The sequence below is a fragment of the Narcine bancroftii genome, chromosome 2 (genome assembly GCF_036971445.1).
Source record: "Narcine bancroftii isolate sNarBan1 chromosome 2, sNarBan1.hap1, whole genome shotgun sequence".
Taxonomy (NCBI): Eukaryota; Metazoa; Chordata; class Chondrichthyes; order Torpediniformes; family Narcinidae; genus Narcine; species Narcine bancroftii.
The window spans coordinates 59,387,021-59,404,983 of NC_091470.1; the positions used below are offsets into that span (position 1 = coordinate 59,387,021).

The 17,963-nt window shown below is 43.7% G+C and overlaps 1 protein-coding gene across 2 annotated transcripts in view; it reads left to right on the forward strand.

Annotated features, from left to right (window-relative positions):
• The window catches only part of slc25a21 (solute carrier family 25 member 21), a 396,136-nt gene that overhangs the window by 281,307 nt on the left and 96,866 nt on the right, over positions 1–17,963 (forward strand). For both annotated transcript variants that reach the window (XM_069916801.1, XM_069916802.1), the window contains exon 3: positions 14,693–14,741. In XM_069916801.1, the coding sequence (XP_069772902.1) occupies positions 14,693–14,741 (49 nt within the window). The remainder of the gene's footprint in view (positions 1–14,692; positions 14,742–17,963) is intronic.

The following is a 17,963-nucleotide window of genomic DNA, read 5'->3' on the forward strand; positions in this document are numbered from 1 at the left end:
CCTCCCAAAATGCAAGGCTCCTCTGGGTTGTTGCAGACACCTGAATCATTGTGGCCTGCTCAGTTAGATTTTGTGAAGTGTCAGTGATTATAGTACAGTTTGGAGTGGATTTCATTTTGATTCTAATACAGCAAGGAATTCACCTGCATTGAAATTACATGCATTCGCATCGTTAGCACCCTGTAGCATGGGGAAGTCTGCAGTCTGTGCTAAACTACCCTCTACATACTGCTCTTTGGCAACAAAAAATGAAAATAGCTTTCCTTGAGTTAAAGGTCTCAAAGACTACTCCTGTGGAAAGAATGAATTTTTACAAGTACCTTCAGGTCCAGGATGGAAGAACCTAGCAACACTGTTGACTAAAGGAGCTACCTTTGCCCCACTATAAAGTGGCAGATGTAGTAACAGCAGGTAGCAGATATTAAATAGGAAGATATCCTTAAGGAACTATGGAATTATTGCAGATCATTCCTTACTGAGATTTATGTAGGACAATTGAGCTTGACATATTGGATGTATATGACTTCTAATTGAGAATCCCTTCATTATTTTTTTCCCTCTGCTATTGTCAAAGTCATGATCTATTTTAATGGGAAGGACTGCAATACATCCATATCTGGCAGACACTGGTTTGTGCAGAATCTTGAAGTCAGGGCAAACTCATTTCATTGTTATCTGAATGCAACTTTTTGATTTTTACAATATGAAGCAACTTTCATGATAACTAAAGCCTTATAGAATCATGAAGAGTTAAATGAACACTTACCTGTGCGAAGTTTGATGATTATTATTCGAGCAATGGGAGTCGGTGAGTCAACGTGAGATCCCATCAGCGCTTGCGTAGCCATTCCCTTACAGCCCAGAAGGGAGAAGCCACTGAATTTAAATGCGCTAAATTAAATGAGCCAACCATAACATGAACCTGTGACTGAACATGTTTATTGCAACCAATCCATAAACAAGAAAAAAGAGGGGAGGGAGAGGTGGGTACGTTGACTCACCAACTCCCATTGCTCGAATAATAATCATCAAACTTCGCAAAGGTAAGTGCTCGATTAACTCTTCATTATTCTTCTCAATGTACATTGGTTCACCAACGTAAGAGTTTGTAGCTCAGTGGCGTATCTCCTTCGGGAGGTCCTACAGATCATAATCAGTTCAATGGGTCCCCTTCCCGCAGCCTTATTCAATCCACTGCATGTAGGATGGAAGCCATGAAACTCAGCCCCTTTGAGTTTAAAGGTTTATTGTAGAACCTATTAAAAGTTCTCTCATTGCTCTATCCCACCTGGCGATGGATATCCCATATAGGGATCTTGGCCCTATTGGCTGCCAAGGTCACTGCTGCTCTAGTTGAATGGGACCCAAACTGAGAAATATCAACTCCAGCCATTCTCATGACCTTCCGCAGCCATCTGGCCATAGTCTGGGGGGTAGCCCGCTGATGTGGTTTCTTATAGCATATAAAGAGGTATTTCTCATTTAGTCTAATATGTTTTGTACATACAACATATCTTTTTAAACAATCCAACACACATAATCTTTTACCTTTCCCCTATGCATACAATGAAAATTCTGTCCCAACTCCCCCTTGCCTGTAATGTTTCAAAATCTCTGTAACTTAAATGCTTACACAGTCCTCCTCCCAACGGATATAGTCCATATGAATGAGAGACAAAGTTTGTACCCTCTGAGCCAATGTCAAGGCCACCAGCATTATCAGATTATGGGACAGGCTATGTAAATCCAAACTGGAAGTTGGTGAAAGTAACCTTAGATAGTCAAAAACAATCTTTATGTCCCAAATATCCTTGTATCAGGGTACCGGAGGATGCAAGTGGAACACTACTTTCATAAATCTTTTGATCATCATCTCATGCTCAGAGTCCTGGAATGTCAAGAAAGCAGCCAACGCACTCTTTGCTGTATTCACCGTGCTGTAGCTGCACATAGAACATATTGGTTAGAAAACTCAGTTTGCCTCCGATAGAGGCTGTCTGTTCATTCAGTCCAATTTGTGCACAACACTTTTTCCATTTCCCCACATTGGAGGCATACTGTTTCTGAGTGGACTTTCTCCAAGATGCCTGCAGGATGTCCAGAGTTCTGGGCTGCAGAGTATTTATGTCGATCCTGGCTCTCCAATCCTACAACGTAACAGATATAAGTGAGACAATGGATGAAATATCTTTGACACTGGTTGGATTAGCAGAGCTCTGCTTTTCGTGAATATCAACAGAGTCCCCACCATATGCCTAAGGAGTATGGGGAACCAACATTGGGAAGGCCAGTTAGCCACTACCAGCAATCCGAGGCACCGTCTTCCTGTATCTTATTCAGGCATTTTGCCACCAATGTGAATGGGGGGAACGCATAAAAATTAAATTTTGACCAGTCTAGGGTAAAGATGTCAATGGCCTCCACTTGGGGATCCGGCAGCCAGGACACGAACCTTGGAACCTGGGCATTAAGCCTAGATACAAAAACATCGATCTCCAACATGCCAAAGGTGTCTGCTAGCCATTTAAAATATTCTTACCCAGAGTTCACTCTGTGTTATCATTGAATTTCCTGGACATCAGGTTTGCCTGTATGTTAATCTGACCCAGCAGGTAGGCAGCAGTAACCCAAATGCTCCTCTGAATACACCAGCGCCAAGTCTCAATGGCTAACTTCTTACAGGAAGGAGATTTAAGACCTCCCATATTATTGAGGTAGGCCACAGCTGAAATGTTATCTAACCTCAGCAGTACATAAAAGTCAGCTTCCCTTGCACAGAAAGATTTTAGTGCTAGAAACCCAAATTTCCAAATAATTAATGCCTGATTTAGAGGCCTCCCTGAGCTCTATGCCCATCCATCTGCCTCCACTAGATTTGTGGCTCCCCAACCTTCGCCACTGGTGTCTGATCTGATCTCCAGGTCCATCTTTCAGAGCTCGATTCTCGCGCATCCACAAGATACGGTTGATCCATCACACCAGGTTGGATCTGGCCTCATGGGCCTGTTAAAGTGTCCTCTGGCTGCCTTAAGAGCAGATATTTTGTTCCTTTCCAGGCCATGTTGTACCACTGAGAAAGCCGCCACCAGTTTCCCAATCAACCTGGCCACCTTTCTTATGGAAGGACGACACTCTGTCATGAGCCCTCTGCAGGCAGTCTTGATCTCTGCCACTTTATCCTCTGGTAGGGTAAGTCTCATGTCTTCTGTATCAATAATGAAGCCGAAGAATGTTAACCTCTTGGTAGGCACCGACACTGATTTCTCAGGATGGCTTAATAATCTTGAGGTGGCTGCTACTGCCCTTTTTGTTTCCTCAAACAATCTTCCCATGATAAGAATATCATCTAGGTAATCCATTACCATGTGCCCCTCTTTCCTGAGCTTGGCAAACACCGGCTTCAGTAACTTGGTAAATACCCTGGGTTCCAAGCTCAGTCCATTCGACAAAGCTTTATACTGCCATAGCTCTCCCTTCCAGGAAAATTTTAAGAACTTCCTGTGCTGTGGGCAGATTGCGATTGAATAATATGTCTTGCAAATCTATCAAGGGCATGTAATAGACCTTACATAACACAGGCACACAGAATATGTTATCCATTTTAAAATGCCTGTACAAGACATATTCGTTAAGATCCGATAATCCAGTATCACTCTATTGCCGCCATGTCTTTTGGGTCGTGTGAAAGTGTTTGATACAAACTCATGTTTTTCATGACTACAACATTCAATAACAATTTTCCTTTTTTACACCATAATCTCAGCATGTAAAGCCTCCATCAGTTGTGGTGTGCGCATATTTGTAGATAGCCCTTCCTCCTTATCGGACAGGATTTCTGTGGGTCAAATTCGATTTTATACCCCTTTACTGTCTGCATAATAGAAACATCAGTGGTAATATTACACCATCTGTGGTGGTACACCACAGGCTGCAGGGGGCAACCTCTGTACCTACAGAAAAGCATGGGGACAAGATAACACCTGGCTGGCTGTCAATCAGCCGACCTGAATAGACCAAGCACCACCCAGTCGGGTGTCAATCACCCTCCGGGATATAAGCCCTAAGAAGACACTCTCAGAGTTTACAGCAGCGCTCTTCACAGCTGGCTCTGTGTAAGTTTATGTCGAATAAAGCCTGTTGAACAGTCTTTTGGTTTTGTGTGTTTGCTTCTGACTGACAGCGCACCACAATTTATTCGACATAAATTCTTAAAGCTGCTATGGAAAAGCTCCTGAGCGCCAGGAGCCTCGAAATCGACCAACGCCACCCGGAAGCACAAACATGCCTCAAGATCTTGAAACACATGGTCAAAGGGATCATCGAGGCTCACTCCAACGACATCCTGGACTCTGATCGAAAGAGGCTCATCATACTCCGATCAAAGCTGGGTCCCCAAGTCTTCCAGGCACTCAAAGATCGCACCGGGTACTTGGAAGCGATGAACATCCTCGAGACCATGTATAAACCTCCCACAAATGTGGTCTTTGAAAGGTAGTGCCTGACTATCCGTGCTCAACTACCCAGGGAGACGGCTGAGTCCTACCTGGGAGCCCTGCGCGAGTTGGCCTGACCTTGTCTGGCTGAACCCAGGGTAAATGAAAGGGAGATCGAGAGGCTGATCAGAGACGCCTAAGTCTGAGGGCCATCAGGCAGAAATTGTTGGAGGACAATATCTACTCCTTGGCCAAAAGTGGAGGTAGTCCAAACCTGGGAGGAAGCAGCTCTGCACACCGAAACATTCGGCTCCAGGCTTCCTCAGGCCTCCGCATGGTCGGCACATTCAGCTGCTGTGGATCTAGATCAAGCTGGGGAAGAAAACATTGCTGCTGCGGGTGCCCAGCGCCCATGTAAGTACTGTGGGTCCTGGTGTGGATCTGGTCATCGATCGCGCCAAAACTGCCCGGCCAAAAACCAGTACTGTTTGAAATGTGACAAGAAAGGCCACTTCGCCAAAGTATACCTCTCAAAGCCAGCTAGCAGCTCAGTGGCCCTCTATGACCTCCCTCTTCCCTCACGATCCCAGCCATGTGTGATTGCCAGGCGACGCCATTGCCCACACAGCCACTTTCAGCATCCCCAACAGCCTAACTTCTTGCCTCGCTGGCAAGAATCGACGTGTGCCTGCCATGCGCCCAGACCAGCCCTCGCTCTCGCCAACACTGCCTCTCAAATACTACAATGATGTCACTTTAGGTCTACGGAATGACGTAACTTCTGCCGGCCGTGATGACATCGTCCTCACTGACAGCCAACGAGTGCAGCTGTTGAAGAAGGCCAGCCATGCCTCACCCTCCCACGTGGCGCTGCCATCTTGGGCCGGTCAGGCATGGATGCCGCCATCACTGAGGCTCTCCTCGGCCTCAAACGATGACAACGTGGTCAACATGGGCGTTGACCAGGCTGCCCTACTGATGCACCCCACACCTCTGGATGCCAGTAACCACCGCACACCGCACCCCATGGCTATGGAAAGCACCACCAGTCGATACTCACCTCTCACGATGCCTGAGGAGGAGACCGATGACCACAACTCGCCTCTACCATCGATAAACGATGACTTGGACCCTGAGATGGTCCTAGCAACCACCACCCTGACTAGGAAAGTTCCCCACGACTCAGGCGCTCCATGATGGACGTAAAAATCAATGGGCAGTGGCAGCACCGAGAGTTTCATTCATCCGAGCGTGGCCCACTCCCGAAAGCTGAAAGTCCACCCCACCACCTTCTCTATCACCTTCGCCACCAAGGACCAGACTATCAATACCCTCGGGCGCTGGTTGGCCAATCTGACTGTGGGTGGGGTGGGGGGGCAGACATACACTGGGTTTAGGACTCTGTGCCCCAGTCCTCCTTGGCTTAGATTTCCAATGCCACCTCCAGTGCGTCACCCTCACCTTCAGGGGGCCCCGACCTCCACTCACTCTCCACAGTGTGCCGTCCAACCAGCCCCAGCCAAACTACAGCCTCTCCATGCTGTGCATCATCCCTCCCGCACTCTTCTCACACCAGACTGCAAGCTGATAGCCGCCAGAAGTAGGTGCTAATTGCGCCGTGGACAGAGACTTCATCGGGGTGAGGTGCGGAAGCTTCTGATGGAAGGTGTCATAGAGCCCAGCAACAGCCCTTGGAGAGCCCAAGTCCAAGTGGTTAAAGGGGGAACCAAGCCAAGGATGGTCATGGATTACAGCCAGACCATCAACCGGTAAACCCAGCTGGATGCCTACCCCTTATTGAGGATACCTGACATGATCAACAAGATAGCCCACTATCAGGTCTTCTCCACAAATGACCTGAAGTCGGCCTATCACCAACTCCCCATCCACCCGTGGGACAAGCCCTATACCGCCTTCGAGGAGGATGGGGATCTGTACCAGTTCTGCCGAATTCCGTTTGGGGTCACGAATGGGGTCTCTGCCTCCCAGCGGGAGATAGATCAGATGTTAGACCGGCACAAGCTAAAGGCGACTTTCCCGTACCTGGATAATGTCACCATCTGCGGCCACAGCCAGCAGGACCACGATGCCAACCTGTAAAAATTTCTCCAGACAGCCGAGGAGCTGAACCTCATTACAACAAAGAGAAATGTGTCTTCAACACCATACGCCTCGTCATCCTGGGGTACATCGTGGCACATTGTGTCATCGGCCCAGATCCAGAATGGATGCACCCATTAATGGAGCTGCCCCTCCCCCCCCCCACCTTGACCTTTTCTCCTATTACTCACAGTGGGTTCCCCGTTTCTTGGATAAGGTTCCCCCATTGGCCCAGGCCACAACTTTCTCACTCCCACCTGAGGCGCAGGTAGCCTTCATGCGCATCAGGCAGGACATCGCAGATGCCACGATGCATGCCATGGATAAGGACTCCCCTTTCCAGGTGGAGAGAGATGCCTCCGATGTAGCCCTCGCCACTACCCTCAACCAAGGGGGGGTGTCCAGTCGCCTTCTCCAGGATCCTCCACAGCTCTGAGCTAGGGCACTCCTCCATTGAAAAGGAGGCCCAGGCGATCGTGGAAGTGGTCCGCCACTGGCGCCACTACCTGGCTGGTAGGAGGTTCACCCTCCTCACCAACCAGTTCATGTTCAACACCACCCACAGGGGCAAGATCAAGAACGACAAGATCTTGCACTGGAGAGCCGAACTGGCGACATACAGCTATGACATCCAATATCACTCGGGGAAGCTTAACGACTCACCTGACGCCCTCTCCTGGACCTGCGTGTCGCTCCACGACGACCAGCTGCAGGCACTGTATGAGTCCCTCTGCCACCCGAGCGTCACCCGCTTATACCATTTTATCAAGTCCCGGAACCTCCCGTACACCATCAGGGATGTCAGAACTATGACCGAGGCATGCCAGGTCTGCACGGAATGGAAACCTCGCTTTTTCCACCCACCCAAGGCTCATGTTGTGAAGGCCACTCGGCCCTTCAAGCGCCTCAGCATGGTCCTCAAGGGGCCCCTGCCTTACATAAATCAGAATGTCTATTTCCTCACAGTCATAGACGAGTACTCCCATTTCCCTTTTGCGATCTCTTGCCCAGGCACCTCCATGGCCACCATCATCAGGGCACTGACACAGATCTTCACCATGTTTGGTTACCCCGCATTTATCCACAGCGACCAGGGGTCTAGCTTCATGAATGAGTAACTGCGCCAGTACTGGATAGCAAAAGGCATCGTGACTAATCGCACGACTAGTTACAATCCAAGAGGTAATGGGCAAGTGGAACGCGAAAATGGGGTGATCTGGAATGCAGTTCTCCTGGCCCTTAAGTCAAAGGGGTGGTCCATAGAATACTGGCAGGACACTCTTCCTGAGGTTCTCTTCCTGAGGCGCTCCATGCCATTTGGTCACTCCTGTGCACGGCTACCAACAAGATCCCTCACGAATGTTTGTTTTCGATTCCCAGGAGATCAGCAATGGGAACGTCTCTCCCAGCATGGCTCACATACCTGGGACCGGTGCTCCTGCATAGACATGTGTGGGCACACAAGGCTGAACCCTTGGTCAAGCAGGTGTTCCTCCTACACACGAACCACAACTATGCCTATATTAGGTTCAGCAGCGGCAGGGAGGACACCATCTCAACCAGGGACCTGGCACCAGCAGAAGCAACCACCACAGCACAGCATCCTCCAGCTCAGGATCACGCCAGCCTGACACACACCACCGACCCTAGAGAGCTATGGGGCAATCAAGACCTCCTTGGGCACCATGAGGGATGAATCTGCACCCCCCCCACCCCCACCCATCTGATACAACACACACACCTTAACCCCGGCCCCCATGGTCACTCTTCTGTGCTGCACCATGCCAGTCGCTCCGGCCACCTCCCCTAGCCCCCACACACCCCCTCACCAACCAGTGACCAGGAGCCAGTCCTGCGATGGTCGCAGAGACTCTGACGGCCGCTGGACTGTCTCAGTCTGTAAATACTGTGTATATATGTTTTGGGGCTCTTTACTGCAACCTCTCCCCCACAACCCCCCCCCCCCGGGACAATTTTATGGAAGGGAGTGAATGTGGTGGTACACTACTGGCCTACTGCAAGGGGCAACATCTGTCCCTGAAGAAGATCATGAGGACAAGACAACACCTGGCCGTCTGTCAATCAGCTGACAAAAATAGACCAAGCTCCACCCGGTCGGATTTCAATCACCCTCCAGGTTATAAGTCTGAGCCGGCCCTTCAAAGACACTCTTACAGCAGCTCTCCTCACAGCTGGCTCTGTGTAAGTTTATGTTGAATAAAGCCTATTGTACAGTCTGGTTTTGTGTGTTTGCTTTTGACCGACAGTGCACCACACCATCTATCATAGAACAGCATTAATCGATCGCCAACCTTAAAGACTTGTAATTATCAAGAGTACTCAACTGTAAATGCATAGTGTTCACTTCCTCAACCCGCTTAGTCTGTGGGCTGGTGCATTCTGGGTCTATTTCCGCGAAGCACTTTGAGCGGGAAAATTCTGCTGCTGTTGTCTCCATGGAGGGCATTGCCCTAAAAGATACCTGCTGGCTATTTTCTCATCATGCTAGCCACTGCCTTCCGCTGCTCATTCAAATCTTTCACCTGTTTTCTGAGATTGTCACCAAATAGAAATTTTGATATAGGGTTAGATGGTCTGCACGAATGAGCATATCTTACATTTAGGTCGGGCTTGATCAGCTCCTTCCTGAAGGAATTCAGTTCATAGTTTGCATGGGATAACAGCCCCGGAGTGTCTTGTTGAGTCTCCGATAAATCGTGTGAGAGCGTTTATGCAAATGCAGTGATACCTTTAACCAGTGACCCCTGTAGTCTTTGCATTTTCATGTCTTTGGCCCTGGTCAGAACCTTCAAATTGTCCCATATCATGGGGTCTACCATAGGCACCTCCCACAGAGGGCAGTTAACAGGGCAGGGGTACTTCTTGATGGATTCTTCTAGTACCGTCTCCTGAAAAGCATTTGACACAGCAGTGTATGGGGATTTGGGTGACTTGGCCTCCATTACCAGCCCTTCATCATCTTCCCACGCATAATCATAAATGTCCTCCCCCTGCTCTGATGGCGTACGAAACCTGCTCACCATGGCTGTCACCATTTCCTCCAATTTGTCCAGATGACTTATAGTTTTGTTGCTGGTCGAGGCCTCTGTTCTCTGGCATGCCCCAATCGAGCGGGTGCCCATCATACAGAGACCACACCCTTCAGGCTTTTTCTGGTTATTCTTGCCAATCGTGTGGGCAGCTTCGCTACATGACATGTTGGCTCAGGCCCTACCTACTCTTGTGTGGGGTACTCCACTGCTGCCACTCAATATACTGAGGTCCAATTGTCTCATGCAGCAACATAAAGGTATCACTGCTTGCTTTTTGAGGCCCGGCTTCTATGAAGCCAGGTTGGTGCAGCCAGACTTGGACCCCACCTTCAGTGAAGGTAGATCTCTGTCACCTGATCCCACCCCCAGCAGAGGTAGATTGGCCTTGCTGTTCCTCAGCTGGGACATTGCACCCCGGCAGGCCTGTTGGATTTTTGGTGCTAACAAAGTGCTTTGGGGGTTCTTCTTGGAGGCCTTCCTCCTCGGGTTATTGCCACCCTGCCTCTGCCACAACCCCTCAACAGGACCCAGGAACCTCCCACCAGTTGTCCCAGACCTTTTCCAGTACATTTCCACCTCCGGAGGGCTACATCAGGGCCTCCCCTCATCAGGACTCGGAAACCTCCCACTGGCAGTCCTGGAATTTTTACTGCTCCCCTCCTTCTCTGAGGGCTCGTTTGGGGGTTTGATTCCATTTTGTGAATTGCACTCCTGCGATCTCCCTCAGGGCTCTGCTCCTGCAGGCCCACTAATTTAGCTCTTTTTTTGGATCACTCTAGTGCAATTCCCCACTTGCTCCTCGCAAGTCAATGGATGTAATGGCTACACATGTGTGGATGGGATCTCATATTGATGAATCAACGTGCATTGTGAAGAATAATAGAAACATTAAAATGAAATCAACCAGCAAGATGTAATGGATGATCTCATTAAAAAGTGTAGGTTGATTGGGGGAGGGACTTTCTTGTATGATCTATTTACATGCTGAATGATACAGTATTTTGATGGAAATATTTGAATGTGTCAGTTTGTCTTCTCACCAGGTAATCCTTAAAAAGATTCACACTCTGGATAGCATATTTCAAACTTGAAGCTATTCAATCAGCAGAAAGGGGAAAAAATTATCCCAATTACTTTAGACACATCTTTAGTGTGTAAAAGGTTTCCTGATTTGTAATATTTTGTGCCTTCAGCTCTGGTAATTATATTTAAGGTTTAATCATTTGAAAAGACTTGTTCCCAATTTCATAGTATTAGGGCTGTAATTCTTTGAAAATGATATTGTATGCAAACAAAGAACAAATATTGCCCTTTAAAATTTACTGAAACTATAACAATGACAAAATGAGTACAGTATTTATTTTCTATTTGCTTCAAGTTGTAAACACTAAGTTTTATGGAATTGCAGATGAATTACAATTTACTATTATTGCCTCACAAATATTCTTGAAGTGATTTTATGAGTTTAAACATTTTGACAGAGACAAGAACAATGCTGCACTCGTTTGGTAATACTCAGATTTGTGTGCACAATTTTATGATCATGTTGTTAAATGTCAGCATATTTTGGGGCACCAAGCTGGTCATGGACTTTTAGATACCTAGTCAGGCTCTTTAAGCATATGAGGGACAACAGGCTTGGAGATTAGGAACAAAATCTACTAGCCTACTCTCCATTCTCCCTCCCTTTCCTTCCCCTTTGTCTCCACCCTTTCCCTCTCCAATCACAGAGCCTTCCCTCCACACCCCCGCACCCCCCCCCCACCCTCCCCCTGCTTGTTGGTGTTCTCTCCCTTCCTTATCCACCTATTACCTCCTGCTTTTGGGACTGTGCTCCTCTCTCTGTCCCTCCCCCACACTATTATGTTCGGGTACAAGCCTACATTTTTTCATACCTTGATGAAGAGTTCAAGCCCAAAACATTGGTTATGTATCTTTATCTTTGCTACATAAAGTACATCTTTTGACCTGCTAAGTTTCTCCCACATTGTTTTTTCTTCAACCACTGTGTCTGCAGACTTTCATGTTTTACCCCTGATTCAACCACCTATTCTGGCAGCACTTTCCAAGTGTCAATCACTCTGTTGTTTAAAATAATGCTCCCCACATTTCTCCTTTAAGCTTTTTCCTGTCATGTTTAACCTATGTACTTTAGTTTTTTGATATCCTAACCACAGAAAAAGAAATTTTGATAGTCTACCCTAATTATAACTCTCATAATCTTTCATATTTCTGTCCGGTCACCTCTCAGTCTCTTTCACTCCTTGGAAAACAAGCCCAATCAAACCATTTGTTCCCTTTAACTAAAGTCATCCATTCCAGGAAACATCCTTAGTGAATCTCTTCTGCCCTCTCTCTCCAGTACAATCACCTCCTTCCTATAATGTAGTGTTGTAGAACTGCACACAATGCTCCAAATAGGATCTGACCAGTGTTTTGTAAAGTTGCAATATAATGTCCAAATTTTATATTTTTTGCCCTAACCTATGAAAGCAAGCAAACTAAATGCTTTCTACCCCATCCTATGTTGGCACTTTCTGGGAATTATGGATTTAGATCTTTTGGCCTCTCTGTTCATCTGTGGTTACATCCTATATTACTACATTGACTGTCCTTGCAAAACCTTTGCAGTTGACATGAAGTGGTGAAAGGCATTATGCAAATCTCTCTGCCTCTAAACCACCCTTGCCACCTTTTGTTTTATAATGGGGTAAAGACAGTACAGTGTCTGCATGATCAAAATTAATTAAATGTTTCTTTAAAAGCTGATTGTTGAGCCAACATAAACTGTTTTAATTTATATTCTCCATCTGAACTGTTGGACAGGAGTTTCATATTTTGATCTTGAAGAAATAATATTTTTGTTTAAAACATATGGGCCTTTGATGGCAGTTTTACAATTTTGGCATTTTTTAATTCCCTGTTCCTTTGTCCTTCTTGATACATAAAAAGGGTGCATATAAAAGAGGTTGTTAATAAAGTTTTGACAAATTTTGGCAGTGTGTTTTGTTTATTGCACATACCATAGTCACTGTATATTACAGACACAAGAGACTGCATATACTGTATTCTGGAACAAAACACAACTGGAGAAACTTAGCAGGTCAGGCAGCATCTATGGAGGCAGAAAGATGGTTGATATTTCACACATAGTCAAAAAGCAGTAGAAACCAGAGATCCATACTGTAGAGTAGCTATTCTCAACCTTTTTTTGGCTATTAGCCCCTTAGGATATTGCTTATAGTTTATAGGCCCCCTTCCCTGGAAAGTGGTCAAGTTTTGGTTTCTTCCGTACTTCTCTCCTACCAACTACACAAAAAAATACTATTTACTGTTATATGAGGTGAAAAAGCAAACAAGGATTTTACTTACATGTGCTGGGGCCCCTGTTAAGAATGGCTGCTGTAGAGTGGTAGAAACTTCAGAGGGAGGTAGACAAGCAGGCGAAGCTATGGAAAGGGAGACAGGAGAGCAGATGAAACTACAAAGCATATTTATTGTGGAATAATATATCATTATCATATATCGTTGAAATGTTGAACATCCTTCTGTCATCTCAGATATGCTGCTTGATGCACTGAGTTCCACCAGCAGTTTGTTTTTATCAACTGTAAATTGCTGGTGAAGGTTGTAAATGCTTAAAGAGGTGGTTTAAGGTGGTGTTCCAGAACATAGTGAAAGATTCCGTGATGGCAAGAGCAATGAAGATCAAATATAAGTGACTAGACTTTATTTTCATAATTGTTTACAATTTATCAAGTCTGAATATTATGCAAATTTCAATGCATGTTGAAATGCTTCATAATCTGAGAAGTAGAGTGAACACTGAGTAGACATAAGCGATCATCCTTATTGCTGACTTTAATGATGAAGCAGATGAAAATAATTGAGTCAAGGGTACTCTCAGAAAAATATTTGGGCTCCAAAGTCCATCCTTGACCGACCATCTCCCTTGTGCTGGAAATGCCTCCTGGAATTGAAGACCTATCTCAAAATTCTTAGCGACCTCATTTTTATTAGAGTTGTTGGATGCCACACAAATACTACTTCAATGAGAAGCCCAGTTCCCTCAACAATTCCACTGTTTTGTTCCTGTTTTACTGATGGTTGTAAGGGAATGTAAAACTGCTGGACAGATGTTCAGGACAGGCATTATAATTTTAACACTTCGTAAGCAAGTAGTCAGTGGGTGTCTCTTGGTGCAGGTGTGTGGCTCTCTCCATCACTTTGCTGATGAACAAGATGGATGATTATGCCAAGTCTCGCCTGATTGGATTTATTGCAACTTTTATACCTGTATTGTTTAGGTATGTTGGAAAAAATGATGGAATAGGAATCTCCTCAGCTAATCTCTCCTTAGCTGCAAAGTCTATTGGTCTTGTGTCTACCTATGAAACAAATGGTGATAGTTAATTCCACAATAAATATATCCGTAAGCATGCTAATATATGAAAACCACAGAATACATATTTTGATTCAGATTTAAAGTTCAGGTTTAATAAAAGAATACTACATTTGATTAGTCTGTGACAACATTTAGTATCAGTAGTTACATCGAATACAAGTGCTTAAAAACTTTAAAATGAATTTCTAATCCATAAAGGTCACTTAGTCAAAATGTTACTTTGGATACATAATATGGGCTTATTGATACGTTATGGTATTTTTCAGAATCTCAAGTATTAAGCTGATGATTAAAATAGACTTAAAAATGAGCTCAGCAGTATTATTAAATTAGATCTTAAAATGTTCTCTGCAGTAAAAGTAATTTCTTGCATTTAACTCCATTATTTGTTTTACCCATTTATCTGGTTCACTCTTATCATTCAGGGAGAGATAGTTGTCATAATTACCTGGTCTGGTATATATGGGTCTCAAAATCCACTTACATGCCCAGCTCTCAACTGCTTCCTCAATTTGGTGGTGCTTAGGCATGGACGACAAATGCTAGCATTGTCTATATTGCATGAATGAATGAATGAATTTTTAAAAAGATTTTATTTGCTTCAGTTTTCATATTTGATCTTTCATAATAATAAGCACTGAAGTGTAAACGTCTATTTGTGTTAATATTTATTGGAAATTTATTTTCTGTCGCCTATTTAGGTCTTGTGGAAATTTGCCTGATGCATCCCCTCGATGTGGTGAAAACCAGGTAAGACTCTGCTTGAGCAAGTTTTATTGTTACTGGAAGTCATCCATATTGTGAGCTGTCATGTTAACAACTTTTTAATGCTAGGACTTGCCAAAATTATTGGTGTTCCAATTTTGAATCCGTTTCGAAAAAATATAATTTTAAAATTTGTCACAAAATAAGGCTTTTGCTTCTCTTTCACATTTACTGTTTATTTTTCAATAATATTACCAGAGTGAAGTCATCAACAGAACTGGCACATTCCTGCTCTTTCCTTGCATCCTTCCAGTTTACAGGAAGCTAAATGTCCATCGGCAATGTATTTACCTTTTTTTAATTCCTTTTTTTTAATTTAAGAATCAACCAAGGCAAAGTGCTATCTCAAAGTAAATATTGTTTAATTCTTTCTATCAACAAATCCAAGGTTAGATGCAAACCTGTGGATCTGTGTGTGATTTAGACCTACCCGTGTTGTGTCTTTAATCAGTACAAACTCAGCTTCGTACAAGTGCCATCATTGTGTCATGAGTGTGAGTACGAGTTGATTGTCAGTGGATTATGTTAAGTATAAACCAAATTACATTCCATTTTTGATCAGAGGTTTTCAATCAAAATGAGAATTTAGCTGAAAATTATCATTTGCTTTAGACTATTTAAATCTATTGCAACATTAAGTTGAAATACTGTAACATCACTTGTACATTAACTCCTTTCATTCCAACTTTTTGTCTTGATTTAAATAGATTTTGGTTCCAAAATACAGGCCAGTGCAGCTTATGTTTGACTTGACCAGAACTTTATATCATGTTATAATTAGAGGTATTTTCTGTAAGTGCTGTGATCATTGTATTTTTCTCCATGTTGAAGAAGTTTTTGAATGTTCTAACTTGATGCTATAATCCAATATGTTATGTTATATTAATTTTCACTCTGACCTTATAATTAAATACAATGTAAAATAGACGCTGCATGAAAGACAATGAAATTATGCAATTTCCCAATGTTCCTGAAAATGTCTTTAATTTTCAAGTTAAGGCCAATAGTGGCAAAAAGCAAATACAAATTCTATCTTTTCACTCTCCTGATTGCTACTTCCAGGTTCTGGTTCTGGTCGCCTAATTATAGGAAGGATATAAACAGAGTGGAGAGAGTGCAGAGAAGGTTTACCAGAATGTTACCTGGGTTTAAGCATCTAGAGTACAGGGAGAGATTGGGCAGATTAGGTCTTTATTCTTTGGAGCGTAGAAGGTTGAGAGGGGATTTGATAGAAGTATTTAAGATTATGAAAGGGATAGACAGAGTGGATGTGGATAGACTATTTCCGTTAAGAGGAGGAAAGATTAAAACAAGAGGACATGAGTTAAGAATTAAGGGGCAGAGGTTTAGAGGTAACATGAGGGGGAACTTCTTTACTCAGAGAGTGGTAGCCGTGTGGAATGAGCTTCCGGGAGAAATAGTGGCGGCGGAGTCAATTGTATTATTTAAGAAAAGGTTGGACAGGTATATGGATGAGAAGAAGATGGAGGGTGATGGGCATTGTGCAGGGAGGTGGGACTAGAGAGGGGTGTTTGGTTCGGTGCGGACTAGAAGGGCCTAATGGCCTGTTTCCGTGCTGTAATTGTTATGTTATGGGATTTGTTTCCGCCAATTCTCTGGCATTTAAACATGAATGAAGAATGTAAAGATCATTACCATTTATGCATATAATCATTATTTGCATTGAAATTTAAATTAAGAGATTTAAGCATATCTGATTTGTACAATTATTTCCAAAAACCATCAAGACTTTAGAGTTAGGAAAAGCAACTTAAAAATATAAATATGTCACAGTTGTTGTCAAGTCTAAATTTTGAAATTATAAACTTTTTTTTCTTATGATTTTGTTTGCATCGAATCTCAAAATCAAAATATTTTTGCAAAGAATACATTCTGCTAAGTACTCCAATTGATTTTAGCTATGCATTTTCCTATCCATTTTTAGCAAACTCATTTGTTTCTCTTGGAACTTAACACATTTGCTTCACTTTATTAGTTGATTGTGGCAAGAATGTGGTTCCATGGCTCAAGCAAAGAGTGTTCCACAGCAGCACTGGGACAAAGTTATGGCTTTTCATTAACCTGGAAACCTCCTATTTACATGGTTCACAGCCTGGTCTCAGCTCACTTGGAGGTAACAAAGGGTGTCGAGCTCAAGGTACAGCAGGGGGCTCGCTCCTTTAGGGCTGCCATCTGAATCTGATCAGGTCAACTGTTTTAACTCCTGCCTCATTAGGGGAAATAAACAGGAGATTATGGTTCATGTAAGGATCACATTACAGAGAGCTTAAGCTTGTTCCAGACATTAGGTAGCTGATTATTTTTTGTGGATGCCTTGCTGTTTCTCTTTTTAGACAAGAATGCTAATTTGGACATTTTTTTCCCCTCCTGATATACTTGTATTTGTTAGAGATACAAAGAAAGCAGTAAAGTAACTAAAAAAAAATAAAAAAGAATTGTCAGTCACAAGGGCAACTCATCTACTGGGTTTTATGTCAGTCTACAGCAGAGACTTAAGACTGATGAGGGGTAGTAACACAGCATGCAAGTAGTATTTTGATTTTGTTACTTAAAACATTTGAAGATGGCATACAAGCTACTGTTGGATTGAGGAGAATGCTCTCAGGTTTTACATTCCAGTAGAAGAACTTGTACTTATAATTATTCAAGTCATCAGTTAAAAGAAAACGGAATAAAACAAATGTGGAATCTTGTTGCTTGCTGGGGTTCACAGTATTCATGACAGCTTTTATGGTCTTTAACACATCAGGGGGATATCAGCTGATGTCACATTGATTCAGGGTAACTTATATGTGCCTCAAAGTGGACAGAGGGAGTGCAATTGTTTGTTGCTGTTTGTACAATTAACTTGGCTTGGAAAGGAAGTGCACAAACTTTTATAAAAATAAAAGTGATTCCTTGCTGATCCCCAAACAGTTCATTATCTAAAGTGCCTGAGGCACAACTGGGTCTATGATGAAGAGTCAAACTTTCCCCTACATCCAAAAATTATTCTTTATGACAACAAGACTGTTGACAACAATTATTTATTTTCAGTGGTGTACATAATGTATATTTGATGTTTACAGCCTTGTAGATTTTTGTCAAATCTTAAATCCAAATATTTGTGAATTAAATTGAAGGAATTAATGATTTCCTTTACTAGGCAAATGTCCTGTTATTTAATAGTGAAAAAAGATATTATTG